We start from the raw sequence: 24,268 nt of genomic DNA on the forward strand, positions 1-24,268 counted from the left end.
CCTCTGCTGCAAATCGTCTCATCCGCGTCGCTCTTTTACTCGGTCGGCTCGCGCTCAACGTCCACTACGCATGCGAACATAGCACGGTCACCATCTGCGGCTGCGCGCAATTTGCAGCGGCGGTACCTGCTACTTCGCGACCCGGCGTACTCACACAGTGACGTTTTAGATGCCGCTGCTTGAGCTCAATCTCGAACTCCTCGATCACATATTCGGCCTCCTATCCCGGCGATCTCTCTGCGATCTGGGATCGACGTGTCACACGGCCCGCTGGTTAGTCCTCCCCGCGCTGCTCCGCGACGTGACGCTCGTCAGCGACCACCAAGCTCGCCAATTCTGCGAATTCGTCCTCGCCGGACGTTCCGCCCGCGCAGCCCTCATCCGCTCCTTCACGATCGAAGATCCCGCGTTCTTGACACTTCACCTCAACGATGTCGGTTTCCCAACCCCTTGCGGCGTGATCGACTGCGCGCCCAAGCTCGCGGTCGTACTCGAGAATGCTTGCAACATTACCTCGCTTCGCCTTGGGAAGCTGGATATGCTCATTTTGCAGGAACCACGTATACAAACGGCTTTGCAAGCGTGTCGCACTCTCTTGGACATTGCTTTCAGCGATGTTGGACCACGAGCGATGAGGGCCATGAAGAACATGTGCGGTGTACGACGGGCGCGGCTCGCAGTGACCGGCTGTTCTGATATTCCTGCACTCCTCCAACCCTTCCGTTCGTCACTGGAAGATGTCTTGATCGCTTCTCCTGGCACAGAGTTCATATCCATAGCCCCGAACACGACCTGGCCCAACGTACACACCCTACGGGTCCCTCATACCGCTCTTTCTCGTCCACAAATCGTTTGCGCCTTCCCCCGCCTCAGGCACTTAGGAGTGGGCGTCTATCAGCGCTTGTACGGGCCGAAAGACGTCCCTGATGATGTGAACTGGGCACATCTGGAATCCGCGGAAGGAGACGCGATCGCACTGCGAAGTCTCCCTCTGACTTGTCCGGTGCGCAGGATATCCGCGCTCGTATACGAGACCGAGGAGTCGAGGGCCGCGCTGCTAGACGTCCTACAAGCGACTCGGCCTGCGGTTCTGTGCTGTACGGTCGTCCCATCCATGTCGGAGGAATTCTTCGTGCAGATAAGCCGACGGTCGCCTGGCATCCGCGCACTTGAGCTCAGCTTATCGGTGTTTGCGGTAGGAAGCGACGAGGAATTCGTGACGCTGCTGGTGAGTCACGAGGCGTCTAACCTCGCGGTACGCTCATGCTGAAATCGGGATTGGGAAGGCTCAACTGGCCACATCCCTTGCGCACCTCAGGATCCACTATCTGTGCCTAGCCAGAGAACTGGGACTAGATCCGCCTGCATTAACCTCCGAGTTCAAGGAGACCGTCGCGCGGTCGGTGCAGTCGTTGAAATACTTGGAGGAGCGTCATTCGGCGGAAGGAACATTCTGGGAGGTGGTGCGAGGCACGACTGGGAACGAGGTTACTCTGCGGGAGATGCAGCCAGCGGATGGACGGCGGATACGAAGCCAATGGTTCCAGCATTGAGAGGACGCGGTGTATTATTTATAGAACGAAGTGTTGCCTGATCTCAACGTCATGATTTTGCTCCAGCCGCGTGGTGAGCGCAGGACTTGGCGGCTGCGAATTTTCGACAACCACGGTCAAGTCCTCGACCTCCGAGGCGCGATGCTTTCACGAGCGCGCATTGTCGGGCCAGTAGGCCGGCAGCTACGCTATGGGCGGATACCCCCCACACGCGTATTCACGTCCACCCGTCCTGCCCAAGCTTCCAGCGGGACTCTACGGAAGGCAGCACGATACACGACTTATCTCGTCACGTCGTCCGTCGTGGGCGTCCTGGCCGTCACCGGTGCCATCTTCTTGCACGACGCGTTCACGTACAGCGAACGGCACATAGACCGCGTACCCGTCAACCCCCTCGCGCTCCATCCAGAAACAGGCGGTCCCAACAACTTGCCGATCGCAGCAGTCCTCGTACATCCCCTACAACTGCACAACGTTCTGACCACCACTAATGCCCCACCCGGCCTCAGGTTGACGACGAAGAAGATGAAGAAACCAAGAAGATCAGCGAGAAACCCAAGCTGGTCATAGTCGGGGGTGGTTGGGGGGTGAGCTGCCTCTCTGAAGTGTCGTATGACTTCAGCTCTCAGTTTATATGCAGGCAGTCGGCGTGCTTGACACCCTTCGCGCCGGCGACTACCATGTCACCGTCATCGCGCCCGATACCTTCACGACGTTCACTCCACTCCTGCCCTGTACGTATGACCCTTCAAGCGTTTCGACGATCCTGATCGCAGAACTTTCGCCCTCACAGCTGCTGCCGTTGGTACCGTCCAAGTTCGGTCACTCATAGAACCGCTCCGGAAAGTGATAGCGCGGCTACGCGGGCATTACATTCAAGGCGAGTTGCGCATGTTCAGTGTAACCTAACGACGCCTTACGATGATGCATCAGGCTCTGCGGTAGATATCGTCATGTCCGACCGTCTCCTGGAGGTAGAAGTCGACGCTCCTGAAGGCAGAAGGAGGATATACGTGCCGTAAGGATCAAAGTTCCCAGTTGATAGACGTCACGATCTCATCCGAATATGCCAGATACGATAAACTCGTCATCGCTGTTGGCTCTACTTCGGCGACTCACGGCATCAGCGGCCTGGAGCATTGTTTCCAACTGAAAACAGTCGGGGACGCGCGTGCCATCCGCAAGCGGATTGTGGGTGCGTATACCGAATACGAAGTAATAATGCGACCCATCTCACGATAGTCAGACAATTTTGAGATGGCATCTCTGCCGACCACAACGCCCGAAGAGCGCAAGCGTTTGTTGTCTTTCGTCGTCTGCGGTGGAGGACCAACCGGCGTTGAAGCAGCTGCCGAGATCTACGACCTTTGTAATGAAGATGTGATGAATTATGTGGGTGGAATGAAGATCTTCAGATTTCACAAGCCTTACAACCCGTACAGTATCCAAAACTCTGTCGTGAAGAGGTTTCGATTCACGTCATCCAGTCACGGTCTCATATTCTCAATACCGTGAGTTGCCGCAAATTCTCTCCTTAACCGTTTGACCATTGATTGTACGCTGCTAAATTTCCGCGCAGTATTCGGAGGCAATCTCAAAATATGCGGAAAATAAATTCGCTCGAGATGGGGTTGGCCTGATCACGAATGCGCGGTAGGGATTCATCATCAACTGAAAGAAGCGCCTTCTTGCTGACATGTACCGCTTGTTCTCAGTGTTGCGGGCATTGAGGCTGACAAGGTAGTGTATAGCATAAAGACAGCAGACGGCAAGACCGAGCAGCACGAGGTTTGCCCTGATCCTTTGCATTTTCGATCATTTGCTGATCGCCCTTGAACATCATCGAAGATACCCACTAATTTTGTGTTATGGTCTACCGGGATTGCTATGAACCCTTTTACTGCTCGTGTATCGTCTCTTCTACCCAATCAGGTGAGTATCATGACTAGGCAGCTTACTTAGCCTCCGCGCTGAACATGTGTCAGGTTCACAAGAAAGCCATTGAGGTTGACGCTCATCTCCGGGTGAAAGGTGCCCCGCTAGGAACGGTTTATGCCATTGGAGATGCTAGCACGGTGCGCGACGTTGCCTGTTTCTGCAGCCGACGTGTTATGCTGACCAGTCTTGAAGGGCGAGACGTCGATCGTTAGCTATCTTATGGAGCTCGTGGACGAAGCGGACAAAAACAAAGACGGCAAGATTGATTTTGAAGAATGGGGAACTATGGGTATAGTCTCTTGGCAGCATCGCGCACGGTCGGGAAGCTCATAATGTGTCAGTGAATGCCATCAAGCGCAAGATACCTCTCACCGAGCCCCATCTGGCTAAGGTGAGGTAGCGATGCCCCAGTAGCGCTGGGCGCCTTCCTGACACCCAGTGTCATATAGGTGGAGGAGCTTTTCAAGCTATACGACTCGGATTCCGACAATAGTCTCACGTTGAATGAGCTGGTTGTCCTTCTGCAAGAGATCGGGAACCGCATCACCGCGTTGCCCGCTGTGAGTTTAGCTGTCCAACGCCATGCGATTTGCATTGATTGATCTCCCCTAACTCAGACTGCCCAAGTAGCATCGCAGCAGGGAAAGTACTTGGGCAAGAAACTCTCTAAGGTTGCAAAGTTGAAGCGTACGATGACGGAGAACGCGATCCCTGAGTATACGGCGGACGAGGCGGTTGCTTCACCTTTCGTGTACGCCCTGATCGATCTTCTATCAGAGTTACCACTCACGAATGCAATGCCAGTTATCGCCACCTAGGCAGCCTGGCTTACATTGGTAATGCTGCCGTATTTGACTTCGGTAAATACAGCTTCATGGGCGGCTTGGCTGCCATGTATGCTTGGCGAAGTATATACTGGAGCGAGCAAGTCAGTAACCGGACAAGGGCGCTGCTCATGATTGATTGGATCGTCCGGTCAGTGCTTTCACCTCGCACATGTACAGTACGCTGACTCGGCTGGGTTCGGATAGCGGCGTTTGGGGCCGGGATCTTTCGAAATTGTAAGGCACTGCAACATCTGATAGACTAGCCTGACCGTAGACAACACAAATGTAGCAACTGAAATCTAGAGGACGGTTGCATACTGCAACAACACTACCGGCCCAAGGATATTCGCTGTCTGGAACTCGCGCGTTCTCTCGCTGGGTCGTACCGTCTCGTGTTCAACAGATCGCCCGACGCTCCTGGACATTTTCTGGTTTTGTATTGTACTTTATATAGCACATATGACTATACGGCTTCTGTCCATTCGAACGAACCCATAATAGCGGTCTTGCCTATGAGAGACCCTGGACTTGGCGACAGCACCGTCATCTTCTTGTTCCCAATATCGAGCGCGGTTCTGTTCAGTCCAGAAGAATAAGGCAAAGCAGCAACAAGGTCGAAGGCTTGGGAGCTCACACTACTAGAAAACCCACAACGTGCAAATCGAGTATTTCCTCATCGTATCGCTCGGACTCGTCAGGGTTCGGGGGTGCCAACAGCGCGAGCACGGAATTCAATAGCCCGGAGCCTGGCATAGCAGGATCAACGAGAATGGGCTGAAGCTCAGATACCACGCGTGCTGCTCCGATTGGCAGTGCCGAAGATGGTGCCATGTTTTCTATGGTCATTTGTTGGAACAGTGGAATCGTCCCAGTCGTAAGTACGCTCACCTTCGCCAATGCGGTATATCTGTAGATCGCCGAAGCTGATCACTGTAGACGAAGGCGAAAGAGTGAAATCTCCGATAGTCTCTCCACCTTGCGAGGGTGCTGTCACCCCCGGCGGGGGCGTAATTTTCTGACCGTACATATACGCGTGTAGCTGATAAGCTTGAATTCGGTCTCGATATGCTTGGTCAAGTTCCACGACCTGCGCATACGTGAGACTGACGATGGCATATGTGCATCAGCAAACCTGTACTCACACCGCCGGATTTTGGAACTTTGACAACGTTCACCCGATCGCCAAACGTCCTCTGCATTTCGACATTGAGCTTTTCGTGCCCTACGACAACAATGACATTGACTGTGTCACTATCAGTTCGCGGCTCCTGAGAATATAGCAGGTATGAATTACTTCGGAAGGCGTCTACACAAGCTTTAATCAGGGTCAAGCGGTGATCTTGACCTGGCCCCGATTTACTAGCAGCGAACGACGAGGGAGTATCGACGATTATCCCTGCAACTCTCCCTAGAAGACTATGATCTTATCGGTTCTAGATAACCGACGTATGAGAAACTGTCGAACCTTCGGGATCGAGGTCCCACCGATCATTGATATTTTCGCCCAGATTTCGGATGATGCGGTCCAGGAGCAGAGGGTTGCGCTTCATATTCGCATGGCCATACCAGTACGTCAGAGGAAGCAGCGCGTTTGAGGATAGGTGCATAGGAGCTGATGTAGCAACCATTCCCAGGGGGTTGGCTGGCGAAGCAGTAGGTAAAGGGCTGTGGAGGGGAACAGCAGACACTGTCCCTGGTACGCCCCATCCGCCCTGATGGTTGCGTCAGGATATTCTGCATGAATCGACACTGAACAATATACTTCGCTTGTGTTGGTGTTCACGAGTATAGGAGTCCATCCCTCGATAGAGCGAAGACAGTAATTAGCAAGAATCTTGCACAGGCTAGTTTTCCCGGAGTTCTCTGGCCCTAGCACCAAAACACGAGGAGGGTCGAGACTCGGTGGAGCATCCTCTTCATCCGATATAGGAGATCCATGCAACGCCGCCAGCGCTCGAACTCGCATTTGCTCGAATGCGAAGTGAAGATTGGCGTATGTTGACATTGGTGTTTCCTCAGACACATACTCCGTGGACGGTCGACCAGTAACGTGCTAGGAGCGCGTAAGTATCGGGGTCGGAAGTGATGGGAACGGCGTTCGTGTTGGAAGTTAGATAACTCATCTCGATCGTGCATCCTCTCCATGTAAACACGGCAGCTTTGCATTCGAAGCCGAACACGTACGATTTCCCCTCCACCAGTTCGTTTCCAAAGATCTCAGCATGCCCAGTGAGGAGCTAGAAGAAATACGCTGAGTGTTTCAAAGCGCAAGTGAAGAATGGACACACCTTGATGGCCAGGCTGGTTCCAGGATCGAGTTCGAATCTGTATTCGGTTTCGGGTTCTAAGGACCAGCTTTTGGTGTCGCCTGCCATTTTGACAGGCCTGTAGCTGCTGTTATCGCTGAGCGTACACCCGCTGATTGGCACGAGTAATCGGATCTGTCGTGGAGCACGACTATGTAAATAGCAGAGAACGACAGTCTGCGTTGTGATAGTAATCTCTCAAGATGCGAACTGGCGCCGCAAACCGAAATTTTCTTTGACGCAGACAGCCTCTACTATGTAGATATGTACGGAGCGTTGTCTGACACCAAGGATTTGAGCCTGTGCTTGTGTCGGTTGTGGCAGGAAGCAAGCAAACCTGACCTGCGGCCCATGCCAGATCCAAAACAACCGAAGGTCCGCGTCAAGGCGAGCGCATCTTCATCGACATGTTGCCTCACAGATCGATACTCCTAGTATCCTCATGCTAAGCCGGCCTAAGAGGTTTTCATTCGTGGATGTCTTTTGCTACCCTGCCCACCGAGATTGTTCTCTATATCCTCGAGGGTTTGGTACTCGACAATGTTGACGGCATCTTGCCCGGCACCGATACGGAGTCGCTCTGGAATGCGTCCGAGGCTATATCACTCGTTTGCCGAGACTGGAAGGAGAAGGTGGACAGCATAACCTCTCAGATCTACCGTGTTCCTGTAGTTGGTGCAAGGTGCGACATAGGCCATGGAAGTATATGCTGAAGATATTCATCTTACTTTGCTGCTGCAGACACACATACACCTCGCGGGGCCAAATCCTCGGCTTACTCGTCCACTTCATCGTGTGCAGTCGGGTGAATGTGTCGGTCCTCTCATACGCGGGACATCCGGATGATCTGGCTCACGGAGGACCGTACATCGCTATCCACTACTGGCATACGCGCTGGCAACTATGCGTAGCAAGCTACCGAAGCAAATTGGATAATGTCACGCAGATGGTAGTTGGAGGATGGGACCGGTTTCGACGCAGCGAGGGAAGACATGACATACAGGTTCTCCGAGAATATCTCGCTCTTCCGAGCATAAAGTATAAACGTCGACTCGGTTACATGGTGTTCTTCGACGTAATCCTACAAACGCATGGTGAGTACCGTACTCAAGTCCCCCTTGCATAAACACATGCTCATATGCCCAACGTAAACAGTAAAGATGATGTTCGCGGCGGCCGAGATCATTGTTACGTCCCTGGAGATTTTCGAGACCTTGTTGCGATTTGGCGGCTCTGACCGCATAACGCCTGAGGTTCGTACTCCTGCAGTGATCATCCTATGAACATCCGCAGAAGTCGCGCCTCAATAGATTATCAAGGAACAGTTCACGACGGGCTTAGACCTCGTTGAACAATGGAGCAACCCAAACATGTACTCAACGGATGCGCTGAACGCATGCGTAAAGGGTTCAACGCCCGATTACTTCAGTTCGGAGGTTGACCGGGAAAAGCTAGAGCATGATCTGTCGACCGTCCTTCGGAATCCAGATATCCCTTACCTAATATCTGAGGTTGTGGTGGTAAGCTCGTACATATGCTTGCATCCTCGCCCCTGATTTCCTCTTCAGATGAGCGGTATTCGGGCTCCAATCAAAGGATTGTCAATGAGTCACGTTGAGGAAACGTTCAGCGAGGCAGCCCGGAGAGCTAAGGCCTTCTGTCGTCGGTTCGACGACGGCAAGAGCTGTACGTAGTCGTCGAAAATAATTTGGGCCTGCACACAGACGATAAAATGCCATCTGCTCTCTCTGAACATGTAATATGATGTGCATTGCTTGCTGGATGCCCCGCTTAGGGCCCAGTGGCTGAGCCTCGCGGCAGGCCGGAAGGAACCGTGAGAATGTTGGGATGTAAAGTCAAGAGTCGGCGACGTAGCTCTCTTTTCCTCACCACATCCCTCTCGTCGTCGCCGTCGTCCACGATGCTCACTTCCCGCGGCGTCACTCGTCTGTCCCGCAGGGCGGTCAACAGCGCTCAGAGAAACGCCGCGTTATTCTCGTCCGCTGCGGCCCCCTTGCTCGCCAAGGCCTCCACCGTCCCTAAACCCGCCAAGTCGCAGCGCGCAAATGTTCGTTCTGCACGGGCTGCGCCCCAGGCTGGTGAGTCTTGAGGTGCTCAGAGGCGGGGTTGAGACCTTCTGACGTTTTCCGGTCGCTGGTTTCCTCCAATATCGTATTTTTCGGGCGCGTCGTCACTCGGACCGTAGCTCGCTCGTACGCGACGGAAGCGAAGGCCGCTATTGGTCACGTCAAGACTGTCATCGGTGCCGTCGTCGACGTTCAGTTCGATACCGATAACCTCCCCCCCATCTTGAACGCCCTCCACGTCGAGGATTTCAATGGCGGCCGCCTCGTACTCGAGGTTGCCGCTCACTTGGGTGAAAACTCGGTTCGCACCATCGCCATGGACGGTACCGAGGGTCTCGTTCGTGGTCAGAAGGTCGTCGACACGGGCGCTCCTATCATGGTCCCTGTCGGCAAGCCCACTCTCGGCCGTATCATGAACGTCATCGGCGAGCCCATTGACGAGCGGGGGCCCATCAAGGGTGTCAAGCTTTCTCCCATCCACGCGGACCCGCCTGCCTTCGTTGAGCAGTCGACCACCGCTGAGGTGCTCGAAACCGGCATCAAGGTCGTTGACCTCCTCGCTCCCTACGCACGTGGTGGAAAGATTGGTCTCTTCGGAGGTGCTGGTGTCGGCAAGACGGTGCTCATCCAGGAGCTCATCAACAACGTCGCGAAGGCGCACGGTGGTTTCTCCATCTTCTGCGGTTCGTCTTCCTGGCTTGGTGATGCGATGAATGTCCACTGATTCGCCAATAGGTGTCGGTGAGCGTACGCGTGAGGGTAACGATCTTTACCATGAAATGATCGAAACCGGTGTCATCAACCTTGAGGGTGACTCCAAGGTCGCTCTTGTCTTCGGTCAAATGAATGAGCCCCCGGGTGCCCGTGCCCGTGTTGCTCTCACCGGTCTCACCATTGCGGAGTACTTCCGTGACGAGGAGGGCCAGGATGTGTTGCTCTTCATCGACAACATCTTCCGTTTCACTCAAGCCGGTTCGGAGGTGTCCGCTTTGCTTGGTCGTATCCCGTCCGCCGTCGGTTACCAGCCTACTCTGTCCACGGACATGGGTGGCATGTGAGTATCTTGTCAGCTCATTCATATTGCCTGCGTTGATTATCGTAACAGGCAAGAGCGTATCACCACCACCAAGAAGGGCTCCATCACCTCGGTGCAGGCTGTCTACGTGCCCGCTGATGATTTGACGGATCCGGCTCCGGCTACCACCTTCGCTCACTTGGATGCGACGACCGTGTTGTCTCGTCAGATTGCTGAACTGGGTATTTACCCTGCCGTCGACCCTCTCGACTCCAAGTCTCGCATGCTCGACCCCCGTATCGTCGGCAAGGAGCACTACGAGGTTGCGACCGCCGTCCAGAAGATCCTCCAGGACTATAAGTCGCTCCAGGATATCATTGCTATCCTTGGTATGGACGAGTTGTCTGAGGAGGACAAACTCACGGTAGGTCACAAGCTACTCTCGAAGTCATCGCTGCTCATTGACGTCTTTCTGAAGGTCGAGCGTGCGCGTAAGATTCAGCGTTTCATGTCGCAACCCTTCCAGGTCGCGCAGGTCTTCACCGGCTTTGAGGGCAAGCTCGTTCCCCTCAAGGACACCATTCGGTCCTTCAAGGAGATCCTCGCTGGCACCCACGACTCTCTGCCTGAGTCCGCCTTCTACATGGTCGGCACCATCGACGATGTCAAGACAAAGGCGGAGCAGCTTGCGAAGGAGATGGGTGGCTCGTAATCTTATTTACTCGTGGACGACTGGGTGCCTATATGTAGATCGTTGTCAGGACCTGGCATAAAAAATCGTTATTTGCTTCCAAGAACGGCTGAACAAGAGCGTCATCAGTTTTTCGGGCACATGAGCCATGCGGGGCCATGCAGTCAATCGACCGACGGTGGTTGCCTAATTTTGGTACCTCGTCCGGCCCGCCGCTCGTGCAGCCCGGATCCGGACTCCTGTTCTCCTGCTCAGGTGATGTCGGCGACGGTCACACTTGATGCGCGCCGCGCCGGGCTCGTCTACGAGTTGCGCTACCAGTACAAAATGAGGACGGGATCGAGTGGCCTGGACTCGCTTAGTATCGCGCCCTCCCGCCATGCTACTGCTAGGAGTGATCATACTGGAACTTGTTTTGGCTTCGACCTTCATACCGCGCGTTCATGCGCTGTCCGTGTACGCCGCCTGCCAGACGACACTGGGAAAAGCAGTTGATCCAGTTCTAGGATGTCCTAAAGGTAAACGCTGTGTGGTCGCCGGGTGACGTACTAGTAGTATTGACAGAAACTCAAAGGGACAATCTTCGTGTCACAGAAAGATCCTCGAGCGAAGTTCAGTAGCGTGCAGGCTGCCGTACTATCACTGTAAAGAATGGTGCGCGCCATATGCCGTGCAACGAACTTACTGTACTCCCAGGCCGTTGGACGATTCGCCTCAATGGATCCTCGTCGATGCTGGAATATACAAAGAGGCTGTAAACGTTACAAGAACCGGGCCAACGACCATGCTTGGCCAGACGAATGTCGCAGATTCCTGCATGTAGACCCTCTGCTCCCCGCCGATCGTTGCTGACTATTGGGTAGACGAGCACAATCTTGTGACTATCTATAACACGACATTCATCAATCAGACCACGCAGAATGCATCCATATTGGACAACGCGGACTCGCAGGTTCTTACTGGTAGGTGTGCCAGCCTCGCTCTCGTGAGAATCTGACTCGAGCCGATTGCAGTTGCGCCCAACAAATACTCCGTTTGGACAGGGCAAGGTTATTATGGAGCAACACCGCAACCAATTCCTGATGTATGACACAGACTAGAATTATTGGAGACGTGTTAGCACTCAGCAATGCTTCTGTAGGAATGGGGTTGCAAGGACTTCCGCTCGTACAATATCAATTGGGAAAATCGCGCGGTAAGCACGCGGTCCCTTCTGTTCTCGCCACAGAATGTCACGTCCGAAACAGGGCAACGCGTCCATTGGTCCCGCGCTGGCGGTCGGGGTCGGTTTTGCGAACGCCTCCTTCTACGGCAGCTCGTTCAAGTCGTGGCAGGATACCGTCTTCGTCGGAAAGAACGCGAGCGTGATCTTCAAAAAGAGCCTGGTTCTGGGTCAAACGTACGCGGGTTCGGATAATGATGTGAAAACGCCTCGCTCACGGAGGATATTGTGTATAGTGATTATGTGTATGGTTTTGGTGAGGGCTGTCTCGGCTGGGGGTAATGCGCATTGTGGTGAGACTGACGCTTGTTCATAGGCACTGCCTACTTTCTGGAGTCCGTTTTGGGTTCAAGAGGAGCAGGGTGGTAAGCAAACCTATTCTGCACATTCAACCCGCCCTCACCAAGTGACATCCTCTAGCCTGACGGCTTTCAAGGGTCAGCGTCTCGATGCCTTGTCGTCCAAAAAGCCGACGATCTTTTTCAGGTACTCCCAACTACACAAACACATATGGCGTCTACTTTGAAAACTCCCGTGTGGTGCATTCCCCGGAGCTCTCTGCCGCCCAAGCTGCGAATTTTACCGGAACTCAATGTCTGGGACGCCCGTGGAACAACGCAACGACCGCGGTGTACATGAACGCACGTTCGCCGTTCATGTTGCTCGTATCCTCTCTTACGATTTGTGATATATAGACCTATATGGACTCGTCGGTCCTTCCGGCCGGCTTCACCATCTGGTCTCCGACTGATCCAAGGAATGGCACCTTGCTGTTTTACGGCGAACACGGATCTTACGGTCCCGGATGGAATCGCAGTGCTCGAGCCACTTTCGACCATATCCTCACCGCACCACAGGCCCAAAGGTTCTCGTTACAGAACGTATTTGGGAAGAACCCTGCCTGGCTTGATGACCTGTACTAAAGTACGCCGTGGCTGTATATCAATACATCCAGGATGAATGGAGCGACGCTAGCAATCCTGCTGCGGTCCTTTTCCCCTACAAGACAACGCTATAGATGCTGCTCAGCATCCTTGTCGTTCGAAAGACAAAGGTAGAAAGACAAAAATCCGACGCCAGCAGAATCTCTTCAAGAAACTGGTAGGCTTTGAACCTGCGTTACGGAATATCTTTCCAAGAAAATGTCAAGAGGGAACGAGGCGGATTCGCATCTCCGGCGAGGAATATCTTTACAGGAAAAGGTCAAAAAGGTAAGACGCTAGCAGGATTCGAACCTGCCTCACTCTTCAAGAGAACGTCAAAAAGCATGACCCTGTCAGGATTCGAACCTGCTCCACACGATATCTCTTCAAAATAGTACGACGCTGGCAGGATTCGAACCTGCCTCACTCTTCAAGAGAACGTCAAAAAGTATGACCCTGTCAGGATTCGAACCTGCCCCACACGATATCTCTTCAAAATAGTACGATGCTGGCAGGATTCGAACCTGCCCCACACGATAAAATAGTACGACACTGGCAGGATTCGAACCTGCCCCACTCTTCAAGAGAACATCAAAAGGTACGACGCTGGCAGGATTCGAACCTACGCCCGGAAACCGGAAGAGATTTCTAATCTCTCGCTATAACCACTCAGCCACAGCGCCATGCTGATGTCGAGCACTGTATAATATATTATTCTTTCGGAACAGAGTAATGGTTCAAACGTGGCTCATCCTTCGCTGGACCACTCGCGTGTTGAACGAGGAGTATATACCAAGCCAAGCCATGATACAACTAGCCTAAGCAACGTCGGGTCAAGGAGATCTTCAGGCGCAACCTCTTTACATGAAGCGATCTATGGTCATCACGGTAACGAACCATCGATTCTAGCGACTCGGCTTAGTAAACAGGCGTTCACCTGAACCAAGCCAGCCAAACATATCACTGCTCTTCGGCTACTATTGTCTAGTTGCTATCTCGCAACGGCTTTTGCTTGGATAATCGCAACCCTGGAACGTCGCTCAGGTTCATCTTACGAGCAAGTGTTGTCCACTATAAATAATCCCGTCAGGAATAGCGACATGTATCAGGAGCAAACGTACCATGAGGGGTGGCTCTGGAAGCAGAAACCCGGACGTGGCCATATCATTCGCGGTTTGAACCAGCTGAGTCGGTTTCCAGTTGAGCTTCCTGAGCGAGCCCTTGTAAAGGCCCAGCCATGCCTCGTACGTGCGTTCCTTGGTCAAACGGTTGACCTTTGACATAGCTTTCCAAGTTGCATCTAAATCTGTGCTGGCAGGCGCGGTGCGTCCTGGTGTGATCGGTATGCTTGCGATTTCCTTCAAGAAGACGGTCTCAAAGGGAGCGAGGAGTAGGAATCCTTGGCCAGCCTTGCCAGCGCGCCCCGTACGGCCCACCCGATGGATATACTGCTCCTGCGAGGAAGGCATCCCGATCTGGAATACGTGGGTCACGTCCGGAAAGTCCATACCACGGGCCGTTACGTCGCTCGAACAAAGGAGAGCTGATTTGACCTCTCGGAACGTCTTGGCCACGTTGTCACGCTTCGATTGGGACAACCGCGAGTGAATCTCTAGCACCGGCAAAGGAAGAGGCGGGGAGAGTTTGGAGTAGAGTTCGGCGGCGAGCTGTGCTTGGCGAGCCGTTGGATAAAAGAAGATGGCTTTCACCTGGCCATTCGCCTTTTTGAGTTCTTGACGGAGGAGGGTGAGTGCAAGGGCAGGAAGCTCATTCAAAGGAGCTGTGATCACAGTCTGAGGAACTCGCTCGTGGGTGCTAACGTCATCGGGGGAGATTGTACTGATGTGAACATAACCTGGACTGAGGATGGTGGACGCGATGGTCTTCACTTCCGGCGGTATCGTGGCCGAGAACAGTAGAGTCTGTCTTTGAGAAGGTGGAAGAGTCTGCATGATGGCTCGAATCTCTGGGTAGAATCCCTGGTCCACGAGGTTATCCGCCTCGTCCAGTACCAGAAAGTCGAGTTTGCCAAAGCAGGCGAGGCGTTGTGGATCTGAGAGATGGTCCTTGAGGCGCCCTGGTGTCGCAACAAGCAGATCTGGGCGCGTGAGGATCACACGAGAGTCAGTATTGACGTTCGTGCCCCCGGTGGACGTATGTATGCGAATTTCTGGGATTCCCTTCGTCAGGACCTCGGCCTCCTTCGAAATTTGCCTGGCTAATTCTCTCGTAGGGGAGATGACGACAGCACGAATACTTCGGGGCTGGGACGGCGGAGAAGCGAGAAGAGTCTGGATAGCAGGGATGAGAAATGCGAGTGTCTTGCCCGTACCAGTTTTCGCCTGTGCAAGGCAGTCCTTACCCTGAAGGATAGGTTCCAGCGTGGCCGCCTGAACCGGTGACATGACCGTGTATCCCAGGTTTTTATTGACCGCGTCCATCATTTGTCGAGTCAAGATGCCTTGTGCATGCAAGTGAGCGAATTGGACATGCTCGCCATCTTTATTCGCGAAAGCCTGCGGAGGCGCAAGAATGGGATTTGATAATGCCTGAGCTTGCGTAGCAAAGGTTGCTGACGGTCCCTGCGATGTGTGCAGTGGGGCTGGTCCTTGTCCTCGAGCAGGGCGTCCACGTCCACGTCCGCGTCGAGGACGTCCTCTGTAGGGATGGGACATGGTCGAAAGGAGCAAACTCTGGAAGGATCGCGTCGCGCGAAAGAACGACATGGGTGCAGAGCTTGCGCACGTCCACAGTCGCGAGTCGTGTCATCACCGGCACCCTTTTTCATCACAACAATCCATCATGGCAAATTTGAATCTACCGGCACTGTTTCGTAGAGCTTTGAAGGACTTATCCAAGGCAGCATCACTACCTGTCGTAAAGGATGAGACCCAGGTACGCCCTACATGCCTCACTGTCTGACCGTCGGTTCATGCTAATGAATCAGGAACTCGTTCGTTCAGCCCGACGTGATCTGCAGGAAGTCATAAGCCGCGTAAATGCGCTTTCCTTGTTCAGTCCGAATGAATCTGTGGAAGACGTTTCTACGCGCGATCTCGTATATCTCTTCACGCCTTTCGCAGCCGCAGAAGCAGAAGGGAGAGTGCGAATGTCAGAGCCAGAGGAGAGAATTGAACGGATAATTGCTTCAAGAGTACGTTTACCTTGCACCATGCATGTGTATTCTTGAGTGACGGTCGTATCGTAGGGTTACCTTCAGACCTTCGTCGATCGCCTTCTCTCGTACGGTGTCATCCCCGAAGCAGAGCAGAAGTTGTATGGGGCTTCCTCTACTCAGGTCCAAGATGCCACTCGGAGAAGAGAAATGAAGATCAAGCAATACAAAGCCGAGAAGGAGCTGCGTGCACAAATCGAGGCGCGCTTTTCTTTGTGAAGTTTATTGGAATGCTCATGCTCAGACCTATTCAGGCTATTCGTAAACGTCGACGCCAGACACCTGTCGAAGAAGACGATTCGTCTGATTTGAACCTCATCGCATCGCTACTGCCTTCTTCTTCGGCTGTACCAGACGAAGATGGCGATGACACGGATGACGTCCTTCGACAAGCGACGCTTGCTCTCTTGCGGCTCATGTACACGCAAGCTCAATCCCAACTCGCAAGTCTCGAACAAGAACTGGCTCTACTTCGCTCTGCCCCGCCTCGACCGCCCACTGTGCCCGAGTCTAGCAGGAGCGACGACGCGAAGGATTGGCGCTTGGATATACCGACCGCGCCTCGAGACGGGCCTCTTCTTGATCCTAATGGAAAGGTAGATCCATCCGCCGTGGGAGTGGGGTTCTTCTGACCAACTAAACTTCCAACAGCCAATGCGCCCATTCACAATTTTGCCTGCTGGCGCATCCGATCGAGCCGAAGTGCAGTCCCAGGTTTTCCGACCAGATCATAGGCTACCAACAATGAGTATCGATGAGTATCTGGAGATTGAACGCCAACGTGGCAACATCATCACGGGCGGCGGGTGCGTCGAATGTTCTAACATAGACAGTACGATTCATTATTGATGCGTTATTCACGTAGGCCTGTTTCCATGGAACAACCTACGACATCTGAACAGCTAGCAATCGATGCGGAACAGGATGGCTCTGCGTTTGGAGCGCAGCGCGAAGAAGAGAAGCGCCAGAAGGACGAGAATTGGGCGCGATACACGGATGCAAACCCGCGTGGTGCAGGGAATAGCATGAACAGAGGCTGAACGTGGCAAGCAATGAAAGATGGGAAATAAGGAAACTCTAAAATGTATTTCATGGCTCGAATATGACGGCCTGAAGGATGCACCCTATACATCCAACTGGTAAAGATATTATAACAGATCCCACTCGCATGGATCGTCAGCGCGAAAATTCCGATTGATGCCTCCGGAACTTGCAAGAAGTTGCCGTAGCCGCGAGGCTGGTCAGTGATGTTATCGAAGGATTGTGTTCTCCAGTCTTCATACGAGCGTATCACCTTGCAACTCCTCAAACTTCCTTCTGGCAAGCTGAATGTTCATCTTCAATGCTGCAGTTTCTGTATGTTGCGTTTCAGTCTATCAACAGCTAGAAATCTCGCATCCAGGGCTGAACTGACCAATTGTTGGATCGTGCACGATTATAAGCACATACATATTCTTCGTCAACTCGTCCAGCACCGCAGTACATTCCGGAAACTCGAGCTCAAGGGAGCGGAACTCCTCTCTCACCCTTGCGCACGAGTGTTTGAAGGCTTTGATCAACTCCGAGGTTCGTTCGTATCGTGTGGGATCGAGAGCGTCACCGTGTGGATCCTCCGTGCTGTCTTCCAATCTAGGGGAGTCCTGAGTACCGGAGGAGGCTCCGGCGACTGGAGGGAGAATGGCGGACGTTGCGATGACCAGGAACGTCGTGCGCTCGAAGAGAATGACTTCAGTTGCACTGCAGGCTTCCGCGAATGTGGTGAGATGCTTGGACAGGACTGCAGCGTTGGGAATGAGAGCGTGCACTATCCGGGACCATGCCTGTATGTCATGTTCAGATCGGAGCCTGAATTGATGAATTTGAACGAAGCGCACCCTATACAAGCTTTCGTCGTGTATTGTCGTTCCAAACACCTGTATATCGAAATCCACCTTTTGTCGCTCGCCTTTTTGCCCCAGGAGCATCGCCTTCTGTTTCTCGAGAATCTTCTTGCGATCGCCTCTCACAAGATCCATCTTGTGTATCAACAGGAAGACGTTGGCTTCCGGGCTGTATTTGGCCAACGCATCGAGACAATCACGATAGTACTCCAGATCCTTCTCTCGGGATTTGCGCTCGGCATCAGTCTCTTTCGTCAGAGCGGCAACGTCAAACACGTAGATGAGCACGCCGACATGCGAGAATATGGTGGGGCGTTGTGCGGAGAGGTATGAGTCCATGAAGCCGTCTTGACCACCGCAGTCCCACAGGTTGAGGGTGAGGTCTCCGAGGAAGCGGACATGGTTTTGCTCGACGTCCATGGTGACTCCAAGGCGAGAGGTAAGGGATGCCGGATTGTTAGAGCTGTGCGTAGGTCATCGATATCATACGGATGCGCAAAGGGAAAAGGAGACGCACAATATCATGGACCGCATAGACGTCTTCCCGCTGCCAGAGGCACCCATGAGCAGGACCTTGCATCATGCATCTGTTAGTGAAGTCAGATTGAGTAGCGCTGCGTTTGATGAAATGCTCACCTTCTTCTTCATGGTGACTAGTGGCTTGGCCCCGGGCTGGTGGTGACCGAGGACGGACAAGAGTTGCACTAGACGCGACTTCCGCGACGCTCACCGCTCTACTTCGTACATTAACGTTTCTACTTTCAACTCAAGATTCGCAACCTCGGAGTCAGTTACGGATACTATATGTACATTGGCATTGCTCGGGAGTTACGTTGTACAAGTAGGCTGATTATAGTACAAAAACATGGTGTTGAATCCGATCTGGCATCCAGTCGCGCGATAACGTCATCACTTTTGTTCATCACCTTTGTTCTCGTCCTTGCCTTCCTCCTCAGGTGACTTCTTCTTCTGAATCTTCACGTACGCGTCGTCTCGCTCTCCAGCAGGAATCGCCTCGACGTCCCCACCGATCTACAGATATACAGATTTAGTAGTCTGTCACTGCAAAATTGATCAGACAACTGTACCTTGCCGGAGTTCTCGAAGTGCGCCTTGTCCCTCTCCTCACGGATGGCGGTGAGCTCGGCAGTCAGAAGTCCATGACCGGGCGCGGGACCCCAATAGGAAGTACCGGCCAGTGAACCAATGATGCTGGCAACCGATGCATTAGTGGTGGAACGCGTCGAGTTGGTCTTGAAGCTCTTACCAGGTGCCGACGAGGATCGAAAGGTAGAACCGATACTGAGAGTACCACTGGGGCGCTGCAGCTCGTGTGAGTATCAACAAGGCGTAATTTTGACGCAAGTCTCACTCCATCCAGCGTTCGTCGCCTGAAGATCGGCATACCACAAGCCCGTAAAGCCCACCCACTGTGTGATCAAGGCAGTAGTGGGCTCAAGTGCGAGCGTCGGCCAAGCATACAGGACTGGCGCGGCGCCCAATGCCAACCTCTTCCAACCTTGGTGGCCCCCATAGCCGGCGAACTCCATGCCCCAATGCAAGGCCCCAAGGAAGGAGAGCATGACGGCGCCGTACGTCACTTGGATGTTCATCGCCTGGTCCAAAATGGTCAGGGCAACTCCTGGGTCCACGTTCGACCCTAAGCCCAGCGCGGCAAGCCCAGCTTGGCGAGCAAGATACACCGTGGTTCCGGATGCTAGAATATACGGGATTCCACCTATCGGCCCGTCAATGATCCATGGACGTCATCGGCATTGTAAGGCGACATACCTGCGAGGCCGAAGGCGATGTAATCTTTTGGCACTGACTTGGCAACAGCAGACGTCACTCCGAGCTGGATAACACCGTCTTTAGCCAGTTTCCGAGTTCTTTGAGAACGGTACCCACGAAAGTCTGTTGCGTCGGCGCTACTGCGTCGCTGGTCATATTAGCACCTGCAATCGTCCTTGCGACATCGCTTGCTGAGTTTCCGAGCTCTTCTTTGACATTGGTAGCCGCGTGTGCAACAGTTTGCGACCCAGGGCGGCCGGAAACAGACGATGCTGCGCCTCTGACAAGAATGGGGCTAATAAATTTTGGTCGCAGCGGCTGGAAACGCGGGGCGCGAGCAGGCGCGCGTAAGGTGAAGGCCGAGCGACGGAGTGTCGCGCGCGATAATACTGAGCTGGAGACAGAGTTCATGGCGATGGGATGCAACCACTCGTCCTTGGTTCGTCTCGATCATATATGGTCCACTGACGCTGGAGTGCACCTATGATGTCATCGGCTTCACAGATCGGCAAACCGGATATATTTAGCATCGCGGTTGGTGCAGCCACTTGCGCGATCCAACCCAGTCGCCATGGATGACCGCTACGTGTCGACGTCAACCATGTACATCTCAATGCTTTCCCAGCGCCGACATTGTCATTGCTCGAGAAGTTACTTCCAACACGATGCAGCGAGTGATAATACCACCGGATGTTCTCTCGGTCGCGGTATCGCATTCTGCCTGCAAAATCAATCTGGCAGAGGCAAAGCAGCAGGACTTCGGAATCCGTTTTTACCGACGGCGCGAATCTAGGCGCTGATTCAGCTGGTGAATCGGCGAGCGGGACAACGATGAGCTCACCCCGAACACGACGTTATCCTTGGACTCCTCCACGGTCACTTTGCTGTCAAGGCCGACGGGGATGACGTTCTCCCAGAACGGTTGTATGGTCTCCCGCCAAAGTACTTCGTAGCCAGCGATGTTCGGATCATCGTCGACGACCCACGTCAGCGTCGAGTTGTTCGTCAGGACTGAATTATCGATGGTGGCATTTTTTGGGGTGCCTAAAGTACTAATCAATGCCTGAACATGTCGTATCAACATCGAGAGTCGCACCTGGAGCAGAGGCAAGCGAGAAAATCGCCACGCCATTGACCTTGGCGACTCGATTGATGAAGTCAAAGTCACAGAACTCTATCAAGTCACCAAACTGTTCACCAGTCGTAGGGTCCACTCGAACGTCCTGGAGAGCCCATGAGCTAGGGGTTGCTACGGGTTCTGCCACGAACCTGATGCTGGTGCGCGAAGTTCTCATGGGGCTCCGTGAAGCGCGCGGCCGGGTAGCCTCGTTGCAAGAACGGCTCGTGATCACCACCACGGAGGAAACGATCCAGACGATACACCACACGTACTGAGATACATGGGAACCATTAGCTTAGTCTGGAGATGTAATACGATACAAGCACACACCTTTCATATCGGTAAAGGTGTTCGTCGCAACCTCGTGTACGAATCGGCCCAATTCTCGAGCCGGCGAGTCGTTTTCTCCGCCGATCTGTTCGAGCGTTGACTGAACGGAGGCAGACGCGAAGGTGGGCACGCCCTGCGCGAAAAGACGAATGCTGTTCGGGTCGCGCACTCCGTTGTCCGCCTTCGACGAGCCGACGATGTCGTTTGTGAACATGCCTTGGACGTCGGCTCCCTCATCCTGGAGCACCTGTGCTAGGTGGTCCGATCCAAGAAGCCCTTGCTCTTCACCGGCAACGGCGGCAAATATCATGGTGGCCGACGGTGGCGGCTGCATCTCATCCATCAGTTCAGCCTTCCTGCATGGTACAGGGGCTGACATACGTGCTGAGAGAAAATACGAGCCAATTCCATGATCACGGCAACACCGGAGGCATCGTCATCAGCGCCAGGCGCATCGTCCACGTTGTTGAGAATACTGGTAACCCGAGAGTCGTAGTGGCCAGTCACCACATATATTCGATTTGTTTTCGACGTGCCCTCGATACGAAGCGCCACGTCCGTGATAGGTGTAGCGTTGACGAATAAACCAGCAACGGGGGCTTGAATGTACGACGGTAGCGAGACGGTCACGTTGGATCCCTTGAATGCATTGGCCGCAAAGCCTCGCATCTGAGACGCAATCCAGTCCCTCGCAGCGCCTGGACGGTTCATTGGTAAGATTGAACCGGTTATGAGTCCATCACTCACCAATACCGCGCACGGGATCCGTCTGACTCGACGCCGTGTGGCGGGTGCCGAAGGACACGAGCTTTTGAATAATAGACTCGATGTTTGAGGTGCTAACTTGGTTCAACATACTTCGAAGCTGAGAGGAAACTTGCTGCGGTTGCAGCGCAATGCCAGGGCCCGTGGGCCAGGCGTCGTTGATCGTGCATTGGCGAGGATATAGCTGCACATTGCGCTCTTCGAACCGGTCAGCACGAGCAGAGGAAACGACCAACAAGAGCCCAAGTAAGCCAAACTTCATCGCAGAAAAATTGGGGGGTGAGGCTCTGAAAGTCGGCTCAGCATCGACCGCCCTTTTATCAAAGATCGGATATCTGCCCGAAATTATGCGCGCTGCTCGCGGATACAGAGTGGGCATCAACCATGAGGCCATGTGTCGACATGAATAGACATAGACCGACGGAGCTCCAGCTAGGATCATGTGTTGTGGTGCTATGCCCAGACGTCAGGAGGGAACCATCTTCCACCTCCTGTCTTCGCAACAGGGTCAATCAACACTCTTCTGCATTTTGCAACGGAAGAATATGATTCAAAATCGCATTGGCCCTCGCTCATACGAGTGCATCTGTGGCAGCAGGAGTATATCAGGGAGACTCGGAAGCTGGAATCTCTGGGAGCAGCAGCAAGGAAGCAGGATAGTTAGATAGAAGGTCGCCAAAGTTCCAAACGAAGTCGGTCGTGAGTATGCAGGGTCCGTAGCAGTCCATGATCCCAGACGAAGCATAAGGGCCAGCCGTAAAGATGGCGCCTTCTTGACAAGATTGCTTGAGAAAATCGCGAAGCACGGTCACACACCTGAACTGCGCACGGTTGACCTAACACCAAAAACGCTGCTTACTAACTTCTATACGCCTGTGAACAATAATCGGTCGAACGAGGAAAACTGCATGCTCGAGAAAAAGTCGGGCCTGACCACGCCGTCATCGCGTTGATTGTCGTGCTTTGAATACATTGGCATTTATATGTGTACTTCTTGCTATATGCTGCTCGTCTTCTTCCAAATTCTCTACGGCATAACGTTGATTGCGATCCCACGAGAAAGGCCCATATTTGATCGTAATAGTCGCCGAATGGGACACTCTACAATTCCGTTCCCAACCTGTGGTGACAAAACGCGAAAAATCAATGATTAGCAAGGTGTACTCGAATGCTGACATGTATAGGTTTATCGGGAAGATAGAAGAGGCACCGCGAAAGCCGCTACAAGGGACGTGACAATGATGAGTATAACAGTGCTGGTCTTCGCAAGGGTCGGTGCCTCCGTAGAGGATGGCTGTTGCGGTGACGTAGAACGAAGTGAAGAAGTAGGGTACGAAGGCACTCGCTGCGTGACAAGATGTACATACCCGATCGACTTTAGACCGTGCACACTGGAGAACAAAGTTAGTGAGGCACATCAACAGTAATGGCGAGAATGACTTACTAGTAGCCGTTGATATTTTGGGTAATCTCGTCCTCCATGCCGATGGGAACGCCGGCGAGCGACCACATCACCTTCGTCGAATCGGAGGATTGGTCCAACGTCGTGGTCAAGGTCGCTTGGTGGCCCGAGGGCCATGAGGGATTTGAAAGCGCCCAAGTCTGCACAATCTCCTTGCTAGGCGTGAGCGAGACATATTTGCCCTTTACCCCTCCACCAAACAGGGAATATTCGGTGTCCGGCTTGCCGCCAGAAACGGCAGGAGCCCGAGTCCACTGGGGAATGCGTTTCTCATCCGTGAAGAGGGAGAATAACTCGTCTGCAGGGGCAGCGAATGTGGCTTCGACCGTGACAGTCGTGGTGTTCGTCTTTTTCGCCTTGGGGGCAGCTGGTTTCGCAGGAGCGACAGAGTACGAAGGAGTAGTTGATGCAGCAGTAGCAGGTCCGGAGGACACGGGCGTAGATGAGCCAGAAGCAGACGGAGTACCGACTTGAAGATCCTTGCCGTGCGTCTCAAGCATGGCGACAGGGAACTCGGCGAATTTAGCCTCCAGCGCCGCAGGAAGACGAGTCTTCGCCAGTTTGTACAGCGCATCGACGGTAGGCGAGGATGCTGTCGTAAGAGACCATTCGTACTGCGCGCACCTAACGGTCAGCGGGATGCGTGGAATGGGTGCCTATAAGAGATTGCCTGCTCACCGTATAGTCCGACAGGCCATCGAGAGTTACTTCATGGGACACCTCAGGAATGGTCAAGCGGCCCTTGACCTCGGTACCGTCCGAAGCAGTTCCCGCCCATTCAAGCCGGATCTTGCAGTCATAGATGGTGAGCAACCTAACACGTAGAGATCAACACACCAGCCAGCAGCCAATGTATAGCTCAACCGTGATTACTCACTTTGACTTGCGCTGGCCAATCTCAACGTCACCATCCACCTCCGTAACCTCTGACACGCCAACCGTCTCGTCGCCCTCGCCTTGGACGGAGATGGCGGTCAACTCGCGTTCAAACCATGACTTGGCCCATGGTCCAACGTTCTTGTTCTTCCAGTGCCAGTTAGCGGTGCTCGGAGGCAAAGCCATGGTGTTCCTACGTCGCTAGTGGGGTGAATCAGAGTTTCAGAGTGCAGCCAAGTGCGACCTTCGAGTTCGTGCTGAAGTTGTTGAAGCCATAACCCGTGGCATTTGAAAAGGTCGTGGGGTA

General features: G+C 53.5%; 12 protein-coding genes and 1 non-coding gene across 13 annotated transcripts; 6 read left to right on the forward strand and 7 right to left on the reverse strand.

Moving 5' to 3' along the window:
- Nucleotides 1–23: 23 nt before the first annotated feature.
- PUNSTDRAFT_121281 (uncharacterized protein) lies at nt 24–1,612 on the forward strand. The gene is made up of 2 exons (XM_007385285.1): nt 24–1,228; nt 1,287–1,612. The coding sequence occupies exons 1-2, from the start codon at nt 170–172 to the stop codon at nt 1,551–1,553; spliced, it is 1,326 nt and encodes a 441-aa protein (XP_007385347.1). The 5' UTR covers nt 24–169; the 3' UTR covers nt 1,554–1,612.
- Nucleotides 1,613–1,694: 82 nt separating this feature from the next.
- Nucleotides 1,695–4,556, forward strand: PUNSTDRAFT_70976 (mitochondrial NADH dehydrogenase; the record flags this gene model as incomplete). Its single annotated transcript, XM_007385286.1, has 18 exons — nt 1,695–2,003; nt 2,063–2,140; nt 2,194–2,287; nt 2,347–2,451; nt 2,487–2,571; nt 2,627–2,748; nt 2,800–2,945; nt 2,996–3,064; nt 3,133–3,206; nt 3,269–3,341; nt 3,402–3,485; nt 3,539–3,628; nt 3,684–3,780; nt 3,833–3,882; nt 3,941–4,051; nt 4,109–4,242; nt 4,296–4,466; nt 4,523–4,556. The coding sequence occupies 18 exons, from the start codon at nt 1,695–1,697 to the stop codon at nt 4,554–4,556; spliced, it is 1,926 nt and encodes a 641-aa protein (XP_007385348.1).
- Nucleotides 4,557–4,781: 225 nt separating this feature from the next.
- PUNSTDRAFT_114556 (Clp1-domain-containing protein) lies at nt 4,782–6,693 on the reverse strand (the record flags this gene model as incomplete). Its single annotated transcript, XM_007385287.1, has 9 exons — nt 4,782–4,893; nt 4,953–5,154; nt 5,207–5,405; nt 5,461–5,561; nt 5,613–5,726; nt 5,784–6,030; nt 6,081–6,371; nt 6,412–6,555; nt 6,607–6,693. The coding sequence occupies 9 exons, from the start codon at nt 6,691–6,693 to the stop codon at nt 4,782–4,784; spliced, it is 1,497 nt and encodes a 498-aa protein (XP_007385349.1).
- A 407-nt stretch (nt 6,694–7,100) lies between these two features.
- Nucleotides 7,101–8,346, forward strand: PUNSTDRAFT_144622 (uncharacterized protein; the record flags this gene model as incomplete). Its single annotated transcript, XM_007385288.1, has 5 exons — nt 7,101–7,306; nt 7,366–7,718; nt 7,780–7,877; nt 7,935–8,144; nt 8,193–8,346. The coding sequence occupies 5 exons, from the start codon at nt 7,101–7,103 to the stop codon at nt 8,316–8,318; spliced, it is 993 nt and encodes a 330-aa protein (XP_007385350.1). The 3' UTR covers nt 8,319–8,346.
- Nucleotides 8,347–8,513: 167 nt separating this feature from the next.
- On the forward strand, nt 8,514–10,527 carry PUNSTDRAFT_104527 (ATP synthase F1 beta subunit). The gene is made up of 5 exons (XM_007385289.1): nt 8,514–8,723; nt 8,831–9,394; nt 9,447–9,765; nt 9,817–10,150; nt 10,205–10,527. Exons 1-5 carry the CDS (start codon nt 8,546–8,548, stop codon nt 10,436–10,438), a joined length of 1,629 nt encoding a protein of 542 aa, XP_007385351.1. The 5' UTR covers nt 8,514–8,545; the 3' UTR covers nt 10,439–10,527.
- A 269-nt stretch (nt 10,528–10,796) lies between these two features.
- PUNSTDRAFT_144624 (pectin lyase-like protein) lies at nt 10,797–12,636 on the forward strand (the record flags this gene model as incomplete). The annotated part of the gene is made up of 12 exons (XM_007385290.1): nt 10,797–10,935; nt 10,992–11,061; nt 11,114–11,171; nt 11,241–11,379; nt 11,431–11,501; nt 11,559–11,612; nt 11,665–11,816; nt 11,876–11,895; nt 11,956–12,004; nt 12,060–12,076; nt 12,126–12,280; nt 12,335–12,636. The coding sequence occupies 12 exons, from the start codon at nt 10,797–10,799 to the stop codon at nt 12,560–12,562; spliced, it is 1,152 nt and encodes a 383-aa protein (XP_007385352.1). The 3' UTR covers nt 12,563–12,636.
- A 527-nt stretch (nt 12,637–13,163) lies between these two features.
- PUNSTDRAFT_t76 lies at nt 13,164–13,245 on the reverse strand. Its single transcript has one exon. It is a non-coding gene; the product is annotated as a tRNA-Ser (tRNA).
- A 301-nt stretch (nt 13,246–13,546) lies between these two features.
- Nucleotides 13,547–15,003, reverse strand: PUNSTDRAFT_45580 (DEAD-domain-containing protein; the record flags this gene model as incomplete). Its single annotated transcript, XM_007385291.1, has 2 exons — nt 13,547–13,633; nt 13,684–15,003. The coding sequence occupies 2 exons, from the start codon at nt 15,001–15,003 to the stop codon at nt 13,547–13,549; spliced, it is 1,407 nt and encodes a 468-aa protein (XP_007385353.1).
- Nucleotides 15,004–15,364: 361 nt separating this feature from the next.
- Nucleotides 15,365–16,777, forward strand: PUNSTDRAFT_70691 (uncharacterized protein; the record flags this gene model as incomplete). Its single annotated transcript, XM_007385292.1, has 6 exons — nt 15,365–15,457; nt 15,510–15,716; nt 15,771–15,952; nt 15,982–16,333; nt 16,389–16,543; nt 16,603–16,777. The coding sequence occupies 6 exons, from the start codon at nt 15,365–15,367 to the stop codon at nt 16,775–16,777; spliced, it is 1,164 nt and encodes a 387-aa protein (XP_007385354.1).
- Nucleotides 16,778–17,014: 237 nt separating this feature from the next.
- Nucleotides 17,015–18,181, reverse strand: PUNSTDRAFT_114561 (uncharacterized protein; the record flags this gene model as incomplete). Its single annotated transcript, XM_007385293.1, has 4 exons — nt 17,015–17,091; nt 17,152–17,557; nt 17,612–18,080; nt 18,135–18,181. The coding sequence occupies 4 exons, from the start codon at nt 18,179–18,181 to the stop codon at nt 17,015–17,017; spliced, it is 999 nt and encodes a 332-aa protein (XP_007385355.1).
- Nucleotides 18,182–18,430: 249 nt separating this feature from the next.
- PUNSTDRAFT_104538 (uncharacterized protein) lies at nt 18,431–19,819 on the reverse strand (the record flags this gene model as incomplete). Its single annotated transcript, XM_007385294.1, has 6 exons — nt 18,431–18,649; nt 18,706–18,829; nt 18,885–18,939; nt 18,990–19,355; nt 19,409–19,472; nt 19,526–19,819. The coding sequence occupies 6 exons, from the start codon at nt 19,817–19,819 to the stop codon at nt 18,527–18,529; spliced, it is 1,026 nt and encodes a 341-aa protein (XP_007385356.1). The 3' UTR covers nt 18,431–18,526.
- A 318-nt stretch (nt 19,820–20,137) lies between these two features.
- PUNSTDRAFT_71436 (peptidase M28) lies at nt 20,138–21,885 on the reverse strand (the record flags this gene model as incomplete). Its single annotated transcript, XM_007385295.1, has 7 exons — nt 20,138–20,197; nt 20,250–20,452; nt 20,505–20,631; nt 20,678–20,799; nt 20,859–21,192; nt 21,240–21,556; nt 21,606–21,885. The coding sequence occupies 7 exons, from the start codon at nt 21,883–21,885 to the stop codon at nt 20,138–20,140; spliced, it is 1,443 nt and encodes a 480-aa protein (XP_007385357.1).
- An 868-nt stretch (nt 21,886–22,753) lies between these two features.
- PUNSTDRAFT_53465 (uncharacterized protein) lies at nt 22,754–24,219 on the reverse strand. Its single transcript, XM_007385296.1, has 4 exons — nt 23,963–24,219; nt 23,764–23,899; nt 23,068–23,699; nt 22,754–23,014 (listed from the first exon to the last, which is right to left on the reverse strand). The coding sequence occupies exons 1-4, from the start codon at nt 24,145–24,147 to the stop codon at nt 22,810–22,812; spliced, it is 1,158 nt and encodes a 385-aa protein (XP_007385358.1). The 5' UTR covers nt 24,148–24,219; the 3' UTR covers nt 22,754–22,809.
- Between the last annotated feature and the right edge of the window lie 49 nt (nt 24,220–24,268).

The sequence above is a fragment of the Punctularia strigosozonata genome, assembly GCF_000264995.1.
Source record: "Punctularia strigosozonata HHB-11173 SS5 unplaced genomic scaffold PUNSTscaffold_9, whole genome shotgun sequence".
Lineage (NCBI taxonomy): Eukaryota > Fungi > Basidiomycota > Agaricomycetes > Corticiales > Punctulariaceae > Punctularia > Punctularia strigosozonata.